This window comes from Myodes glareolus, chromosome 3, assembly GCF_982192425.1.
Source record: "Myodes glareolus chromosome 3, mMyoGla1.1, whole genome shotgun sequence".
In the NCBI taxonomy this organism is placed as follows: Eukaryota; Metazoa; Chordata; class Mammalia; order Rodentia; family Cricetidae; genus Myodes; species Myodes glareolus.
Window position 1 is genome coordinate 74,503,000 of NC_142028.1, and position 9,782 is coordinate 74,512,781.

The 9,782-nt window shown below is 41.0% G+C and overlaps 1 protein-coding gene across 1 annotated transcript; it reads left to right on the forward strand.

Annotated features, from left to right (window-relative positions):
* The first annotated feature begins 4,402 nt into the window (after nt 1-4,402).
* Nucleotides 4,403-9,118, forward strand: LOC146892332 (olfactory receptor 2G3-like). The gene is made up of 2 exons (XM_087903865.1): nt 4,403-4,424; nt 8,169-9,118. The coding sequence occupies exon 2, from the start codon at nt 8,177-8,179 to the stop codon at nt 9,116-9,118; it is 942 nt and encodes a 313-aa protein (XP_087759991.1). The 5' UTR covers nt 4,403-4,424; nt 8,169-8,176.
* The last annotated feature ends 664 nt before the right edge of the window (nt 9,119-9,782 follow it).

Below are 9,782 nucleotides of genomic sequence, written 5' to 3' on the forward strand. Positions count from 1 at the left end.
GTAGCCAGCACTGCAGGGCGACCTGGGCGTCTATGGGGTCGGGGAACGCCCAAGCTCCTCCTCGCCGGGACCCTGCCACGGCCCGAAGCCAGCTCACCCCACAGAAGGCCCTCTGCTAGAAGTCAGGGCCCCTGCTGCTCAGGGCTCCCACTTTGTTTTTATTTTTCAAGAATGTTTGGCCTCTTCTGAGTCCCTTGCACTTTCTATTGAACTTTAAGATCCACTTGGCAACCTCAGTAAAGAAGGAACTAGAACTATGATAGAGGCTCATCAAATTAGTTTAGGATATGTTGGTATCTTAACAAACAGAAGTCTTCTTATACAGGAAATGTAAGCCTCCAAACTACTATGTGGCCTCAATGCCCACAGTGACCTAGGTGTTATCTGATGTACTGGGTCACAGAGTGCATGCATAGCAGACATGCACCATCAAATGAGAGTGTGCACCCAACTATATCTCTAGCAACCTATGAAAGAACAAGTAGATTAAAAGAGGAAGTGGCCCAAATAGTCTACTCCATACACATTCCTTCCGCAACCTGAGTCTGTGGTCCCCATGGACAGTTTTCTATTCTGTCTGGAGGAAGAGGAGCAAACTCGTGATGTTTACATATGGCTTTGAGTGGCATGCCTGATCCACTTGAAATTGGACAATGGAGCACAGTGTCCTGTTTCTGGGATGTGCCTAAAGACAGGGGTGAGGAGAAACCGTTTCAGTGGAGAGATCACTGTTAATGGCATATGTTGTTCCTTTGGTTTAGAAAGAGAAATGTCTTTCAAGTAAGAGTCTATATTCATGAGTGCATTGTGGTCCATGGGTTGGTAACATGGTCATGAACATCCATGGAATATAATTTTAAAACTGGACAGACTGAGTATGGAGAAAATTGAGTAAATGGATTAGTCATATCCTTAGAAATGGGAGAGAATGTTATGATTTTTTATTTCATGTGAATATCCATCAATGGTGTCCTCAACAGGAAAGGATATGAAGAATTAAGTGAATGGGATGACATTCTCTCAAAGCTCCTTCCTCTGCATATTCTTTTACTGCTTATCATGGTGATTGTCACTTCCATCTCTAGATACAAAACCTGGAAACTTTTTGCAGTACTCATCTCACCAAATGAGCTAATGCTCACATGGTCCATTAATGAGGCATTGTCATCTGGGGGCCAATTAAGGAGTCTCTGTTGTGAAAGCTGTGGATCTGTTGTCTTCTCTACTTGCAGCTCACAGTCTTCTCCTTGGGTATGTTGGTCCACCTGGTGCAGACCAGTCTAGAGTTTGACTTTTCCTTTATACTGACCTCTTGAGTGACCCCATGACCTCTGAGGAACTGGCTGAGATCTGAGCAGCAGGAACATTTTTGGTTAGAGCAGAGGTACAGCCATTAGCTTAAACTCACACAATAAACATATAGTCTTGGCAGATTCCACCTCAGCCAAAAGCAAATGACCAAGCCCTGGAGTTGGTTCTACCACGCACTATCTGGTTGACCATTGCCAAATCACTCATATCTTCTGGGTCACTCTTCATTTACCTGTGCAATGGACAGATGGGACCATGCTTGACAATCTCTTGTTGCTAGAGTCATTTTAAAAAGCAGGATGTGAAGGCACTTGGGACAATAATAAGGCTCTGTAATATGCCTACCTTTTTGAGTCCTCACACAGAAAGATGTAACAATCCTCTACTTTGGTTTATATTTTTTTCTCTTCTGTTTTTTGTCTTTTGTCAAATCCCAAATACCCTTTCTATGGGACATTGGGCTAGTTCACTTCATCCAAGTTCTGTCCCCATCAGGTAACTGCTTTTCTGCCATGTTGCTGACATACATGCCTAACTCAAATGGTGTGGGGTTTGTGATGGAATGGGTGTGTCTTCTCTTTCCCTTCTTCCTATGAATCCACAATAAATTCTCCATGACTAAAAATAACAGAGCCAAAGTGACTCTATCCTTTTATATGTGACTCAATCAGTTTTGTCTGCTTCTCTCTGAACCTGTTCCCTTATTATCCAGGTGGAGAAGATCCTCTGCCTGGACTCAATTGCCCCACAGAACTGATGAGGATCAACAACAGGAGAGAGGAGAGTTGGGGTCAGAGCTGTGGAACAAGGCTTAGCAACAGCACTGGAGGGGTTAAGGTGCTGCTGATTAGTGCTGATTGCCAATTACTTAGGTGTAAATACACCCATGATGGCCAATGTCTTGGTTCTAATATATGCCACTGATCAACAGTTGAGATTATATGTCATTATACGGTGTTTCAATCAGCAAATGCATCACACTAAACAACTGCCAGAACACAGAGCACAGGAAAATGGAGTTACTCTTCAGGATCTGCAGAGTTTGGAGCTTGTGCTGCATTTATAGTGTGGGAGGTCCTTCTGTTTGAGTGTTGATTTTCTTGGTTAATGAATAAAGATACTGCCTTGGCCTGTTGATAGGGAAGAACTTAGGTAGGCAGGGAAGACGGACAGAATGAATGCTGGGAAAAAGAAGGACAGAGTCAGGGAGATTCTATTGATTCGCTGCCGGAGACAGACATGCTAAAACTTTGCTGGTAGGTCACAGCCACATGGTGATACACAGATTAATAGGAATGTATTAAATTAAGATGTAAGAGTTAGCCAATAAGATTCTAGAGCTAATGGGCCAAGCAGTGATTTAATTCATAGTTTCTGTGTGGTTATTTTGGGCTAAGCTAGCCCGATGGCTAGGAACTGGGCAGCGAGACAAGCAACCTCTCCTCCTATATATGTACATTGTTTAATGCTATGATTCAAGTCTAGCTCCAATCATTCTACTTGGGTGCTGTACAGCTGAGTCACATTCTTAGACACTCTGGTTTGCTTCTAACACAATTTAATTGTCATTTTATAATTAACGTTTGCTATGGGCTTGTTTAAGGAGCAGCTAACAGGAATTCTAAATCTCAATCAATCACTCTCAGTAGGAAGACTTTATAGTCCAGACTTCTCACTTTTAATTCTTAGGAAACCAAGGCTCAGACAGAAGACAGAAATGGAGATGAGAGGTCATGAAACACTGGTCAGGACTTGTGAGAGGGGACTGATATCCACACATTTTATTCCTCTGGACAGCTGAGAAAGAAAGAGGTTACTATTGGAATTGTACAGAAGAGGCAACCAAGACAGAATAACATCAAGTTCAAGAGAACATGCTCCAGAGTTTGATATATTTGGATTCAAATGCTGATTTATATCCAAGAGACACAAGCTCCTCAGAGAGTGACATCATGGGGATGTCACTGCTGACTTCCATATTATGATTTCATGGTTGACTGTTTTTGTTTGCTTATGTGTGTTAATATATTGCCTACATTAATGTCCATATATGCATACATACACACATACATTCATATGTATGTATGCATTCCATATGTATGTCTGGTCCCTGATAGCTCGGGAGAGGTTCCTAGATCCTCTAGAACTGGACATAAAGATGGTTGTGAGCTGCCATGTATGCTCTAGCAAGCAAAATTAGTGTTCTGTAAGAGCAGTAAACCCTCTCTTTTTCATAAGCATCCTCCAGTTCTCATTATTGTTATATCTTCATTAGCACCAGAGGTGTTGGGTAACTTGCTCAGATGTTACATGGCAGAGAAAGGAGGACTGTGATTTCCCTAAACTAGTTGAGGAAGGAGGAGGAGTATGACTCAAACATGGTCTCACTGACTGTCAGGGTTCAGGGTTTGTGCAGTGAATGAGGAGTCAGAATGAGAACTTACATCCTTGACCTGTGTATCAGGTGACACGGTCACACCTTCTCTTCTTTGAGCAGCTATTATTGCCCATTTAGTCTAGAAAAGGGAACAGGTAGGTCACTACTCCACCTCCTGTGGTTTTTTTCCTCCTGCTCTTCTCCCCAGGGTCTCCCTGTAGTGCTCTTGTTGACAGCATCCAAGAATCAGCCCTACTGGGAACAGAAATGGCCCTTTTCCAGCTCTCCTGAGGAATCTCAGAGAAGAGGCAGGGTTATAAAATCCTCAGAATCTGGTCCCACTGGATAGAGTAGAAGATGTCTGAGTTTCTCTTTGTTAAGCAGATTTAATAGGTTGATGTCTTCAGGAGTCAAGGATGCCCTACTTGCAGAGAAAATGAAGATTCAGTTGCTCAAATATTACAGCAGCTTTGAATTTTTCTGGAGACTGAACTGCCTAGATTCCCATCCCTCTGAACTTAGTTGCTTTATGACACTGAGAAGATAAAGAAATATTCACTTGGTAACACATTCCTTATCTTTACAAGTGGTAAGATACTGGTATTTGATAGTGCATGGGGCTAAGATATCTTTAGTACTAGAGAAGAGAATTAGACAAGCCATCCATCTCCAGGTCCTCTGTGCATATATCTCAAACTCCCCAGACCTCTTCCCTCGTCGTCTGCCCTTCCTTCTTGTTTTCAACCTTGTGTTTTTTCTTCCATATATTTATTAATTTAATAAATATTCACAGGCAGTTTTTTGCTTCCAATCATGTTGACACATAAAGATATGGAGTCCTAAGTCAAATGATCCCAAGTAAATAGAAAACCATATACCTGAGAGCAGTGATGGCCAATGTCTTTGAAGAAGTCTTCCCAAACACAGTCATGGCTTCATACACTTTGTTGGAGAGAACCATAATTTTTTGTTTTATTTTGTTTATCCTGGTTAGTTCTCTGTAGCCTAGATTGGCTTAATCTTGTTACATAGTTAAATATATCCTAGAACCCTGAAACCTAAACTCTCTAGATTCAAGCATTTTAGGTTGTGGCTTTTTGTACCCTGGAACTCCATCCTGGTGTCTTTATCTGTGAGTCCTAGGCTCATAGAATTGGGTCACCAACCTGCTGGCACATGGTAAGCAAAATCTTAGATCACTGAACTGGGAAAACATAACAAACCATGGATCAATAAATGGTGTCCCCATGCCATATATATCATAGAACAAATATTCTTTACTTGGCTCTTTCCACATTCAGTACATCCTAGTGCCTCCCACATTCAGGTAGGAGGGAAATCTCATCAGTAGAGCCATTTTTGGATAGCCATTCAGCTCTGTCCTAGGAGGGCTCTGGCCTATTCTAAATCTCAATAAGCTCAGCTTGATGGGCAATGGACTTTGCCTTCTTCACCTCCCCTCCTCAGTGCCTATGAGCCAGCAGAAGAGAAGGCAGGCTCTGATGTCTCACCCCTAAACTCACTTTCCCCATCCTGAATTTGTAATCTGAAACACATTGCCTATTCCATGCCTTATGTTTTCACATATAACATACAGGTAAAATCGCTTCCTTTAGTAAACTATTGTGATGTTAAATTAAAGGTAGTGAGATATTGTTTGGAATACATTAAATTATCTAAAATTAATGTTAGTTGATTTTATTATCAGAAAGTTCAGGAAATCATGTATACAGCCTTACTCCATCAGAGATTATTTTTCCTTAGTGGTGTGGGGTTTCAATTTACAAAAGAGAAATAAAGGGTTTGTTCAAGAGTTTGGGGGAATCAAAATTAATAACAGAACCTCCAAGGTTTTTCAGATTGCAATCACTCAGTGAACAAGAAATACAAATAATATCTTATGTGTGTATCTTATGTGTATCTCAATCTACAATTGAGAGGTTGTAGCATAACAGTGAAGGCTTCCTGGACTATCTGAGTCCTGATGTGACCACCATTGGGCAATACTGTGGGGATAGCAGATCACCTTCCATGATAAGAAGCTAGGAACTTTTTAGTGTATGAGAGCAGCAGAGTCATGCAGAATACTGGGAGGGCTTAAATGAGAGTATGTGTGTATAGAGAGGAGATGGAAGAGACGGTTGTGTGCTAAGGCTAGTCTGCATGGGGCAGGGTTTTAGTAATGACCATCCACCTCAAATGGCAGAGCATGAGAGATCATAAAAAGCTTTCAGCAGGGGCCAGGAAAGAAGAGTGTAAAAACTTTGAAAAACCACTGCAGCAGTCACATGATGAGCAAGCTGAGGAAGACAAACACCTAGCACTGAGAAAGGGAATTGGACATAAAGTTCTGCCCCTAAACTAGAACTTATTTGAGAAATAAACCAGTTTCCTTCAATAAACTGTCACTGTGCCCATCAGCTATAGTCTGTGATGGTTATATGCTCAGGAGTAGTTGGCCAACAGGAGACTGACTCCATGGCTTTGATTATGATTTGGTATTATTTTTCTTTGATTATCTTTCTTCAAGCTTTTTTAAAAAATTCTGTAGTTTTGTTTTGTTTTGTCTTGAAAGCTAATGTGAGAGGAAAAAGAACATGAAGTTGGGTGGAGATGGTCTGGGGGAAGTTTGGGGAAGGCAAGGATATGATCAAAGTATATTATATGCTAATGCATTTTAAATATTAAAGAAAAAGAAAAGACTGTATTTAGGAGGAAAATATAAAGGCAAGGGACACATGGAGACTCTGATGGAGAAAAGCCAGGAGAGCTGATGGGCTCCTGACCTGGGTGGAAAGGAAGGACAGCTGTGAGGGTTCTGAGCAGTAGACTGGTCAGGAGAGGGGATGGGGACAGGGAAAGAGAAGACTGAGGGTGTCTAGGAGTCTCTTTCATATTTCTACTCCCATCAGAGCAATTCCTGCCTTAACCAATGTTTTGCTGATTAGCATGAGCAGTTCTGAAGTTCAGACTCCTTTGATCAATGTTAGAAAATTTCCTTTACATGTCTTTACTTGTACCTATGTTTTTAGGAACCTTTGTGTTACATATTATTGCAGAATTATGGTTTAAATTTGTATTGCTAGACAATGCATCAACAATTAGGAACATTAGGGAACAAGACAGACACACAGTAAAGGGATCATTTTAATTCACTCTCCCACTGGATCCAGTTGCTCTTGTCAGCACTAGAATCTGTTATTGTACCCAGGCTGGTAGGTGTGTGGTTATGTGAGACTGAGAAGAGGAGGTGGTCATTGGCATTGTGCTGTTCTTTTGTAGTTTTCAGATGTTTAATGGTGCTGAGATCCTTAACTTTCTCAGTGCTCACTAGACAGCTGTCTGTGAAATGCCCTTTAAATATGGTTCACTATTCTTGGGAGCATCTGCTGTTATGTTTGTGATTTCCTGATTTCTTGCATAAGTATTTTAAGTCCTCTATTTGCATATTCTAGTTTACCATTATTTTTTCCTTCAAGGAAAGTGGTATTTTAAAGAAATCTTACCTTTGCTTCTAGTAAAATGATAAATAGATTTATCAGATTTGAATCTAAAAAACTTGTTGCCTTAAATTTACCACTTAAAGTTATATTACACATAAAATTGATTGTTTGTGTACATCAGAAGGTAAGAGTAAAAAAAGAAAGAAATTATTTTCCTGCTTACAGGTACACATGATCCATCCTTGTTCCCTGAGTCAGTGCCTTGTATGCATGAACTCCTGTCTTTACTCATAGGAACATATTTGGGGATGTGTCTGACTGACATTTGTTCTCTTTTCTTCATCTACTTGTTTACCCTCTTTTGCATGTATCTGGTGCCCCACCACCACGTGTGTCTCGGGTCAAAAACTGACGTGGGTTCTTCTTCAGCTGCTCTCACCTTATTCTTGAGGCAGGGTCTTTCAGTTGAATGCAGTGCCCCTCATTTCATCTTGTGTAGCTAGCCTTCTTAAGCTGGGGATGCCATGTTTCTGCCTTTCAGAGATGGAATGAGAGTCTGAGGACTGCACATAAAGTGCCAAGTGTGTTTTCTGGTTCCAGGAGTTTTGTGAAATGCTTTAGATATTCATCATACTCCAGAGACATTTTCTTTTCATCAGCCTCATTTGATAGATGAAGAGACTGAGACAGTGGGAGGTTCTGTAGCTTTGGAAGATACACAGAAACTGAACAGTTTGCTCAGAACCCACACCCCAGTTTTCCTTTTCTTGATTAAAAAGTATTAGTTTTTTATTTTATGCATATGGGGTTTGCCTAAATACATACATGTGACCATGTGTGTGTGTGTCCTGTGGAGGTGAGAGGAGGGAGTCACATTGTCTGGAAATGGAAGCACAGAAATCTGTGCGCAATCCATGCTTGAAATAGCAGCAAGTGTTCTTAAACTTTGAGTCATCTCACTAGACTGTTTCTCTCCTTTCTGCCTCTATAACTGGCATGTCTCAGGTGAAACGTAGATGAATGTAATTCTCTTACAGCCTGCACCATGTGGATGATTCCAGGACAGAATCAAACAAGGGTTTCTGAGTTTATCCTGCTTGGCTTCTCCAGTGACCCCATGATCAACAGCATCCTCTTCATTGTGTTTCTTCTCATCTACCTGAGCTCAGTCATCGGCAATGGGCTCATCATCCTGCTGATCTGCTTGGACACACAGCTGCACAATCCCATGTACTTCTTCCTCTGTATACTTGCCATGCTGGATATGGGCTATGTCACCACCACCATGCCACAGATGTTGGTACATCTTCTTGCTCACTCTCAGACCATCTCCTTTGCTGGCTGCTGGATACAGATGTATGTGTTCGGTGCCCTTGCTGCTACTGAGAGCATGTTGTTTGTTGTCATGGCTTATGACAGATATGTGGCCATTTGCTACCCACTGCATTATACTGTCATTCTCAACTGGGGACTGTGCATTCAGTTGGCAACTGGTCCTTGTGTCTGTGGTTTTTTCTCTGCTTTGTTACATACTTTCTTCACCATGAGTCTGCCATATTGTGGGCCTAACAGGGTTAACCACTACTTCTGTGAAGGTCCTTCAGTTCTTAGCCTGGCCTGCATGGATACCCACATCATTGAGATGGTGGACCAGATCTTGATTGTTCTTATGTGTCTTATTCCAATTTCCCTCATTGTGGCCTCCTATGCTCATATTGCCAAGGCTATTCTCAAGATCAAATCCACCCAAGCCCGTTGCAAGGCTTTCTCTACCTGCGCCTCCCACCTGACTGTGGTCTCTTTCTTCTATGGTCCAGGCACTTACATCTACATGAGACCCAACTCTAGCTACTCTCCTGAGAGAGACAAGCAAATATCGCTCTTTTACAATTCATTCACAGCCTTGCTCAATCCCTTGGTCTACAGTCTGAGGAACAAAGATATCAAGAGGGCATTACTCAAAGTGATGAAACATGGTAGGATGTAATAGTAAACAAGGATCCAGGAGATGTTGGAGTATATTATCACTTTTTGATAAAGGATATGATACTTTTTGTATTTTATTTTGGTAATTTGATATTTTATTTAGCTATTCTGTGCACTTGACCAACATAGTACTTGGTGACTGAGACAAGCCAGTGTGAAATCAATGTGACTGTCTTGATTGACAGCTACTACCAAAAATCTAGAAGCACATGGGCTTTCTACACTGTGGGTTGTGGGCTCTCCCTGAAGAACCCCGTTCTCTGTTTGCTGCCAAACTAGGTAGCTGCCTTGAAATTCAGTCAGACATTTATTGTTCTATGCAGCATCAATAAACCTCAAGATCATTGGTAGATTTGTTAAGAGTTGTGAACTCTTAAATGGAGTAATTAGTTAAAAGAGAAGGTTTTTTACCCACATTAAAAAATGAGAAAAACATTACAATGGAGAGATTTGGGTCTCTCTATGATAACATGCCTAGAGAGTTTGAAAATGGAATGATTAAATGAGAGAGTATCTAATTTAGACGAGATTTATGAAATGTCAATTATAAACATTATCAGCTTTGACATTTTTGTGTTATCACTAAATACATTGATTAATCTGAGTGCTAAGATACAGGCCTTAGAATAACCTAGTAAAATAGATCACAGAGATATTCATATCTG

Coding starts and splice junctions, on each gene's coding strand:
- LOC146892332 (XM_087903865.1), top strand. CDS start 8,177: ATGTGGATGATTCCAGGACAGAATCAAACAAGGGTTTCTGAGTTTATC.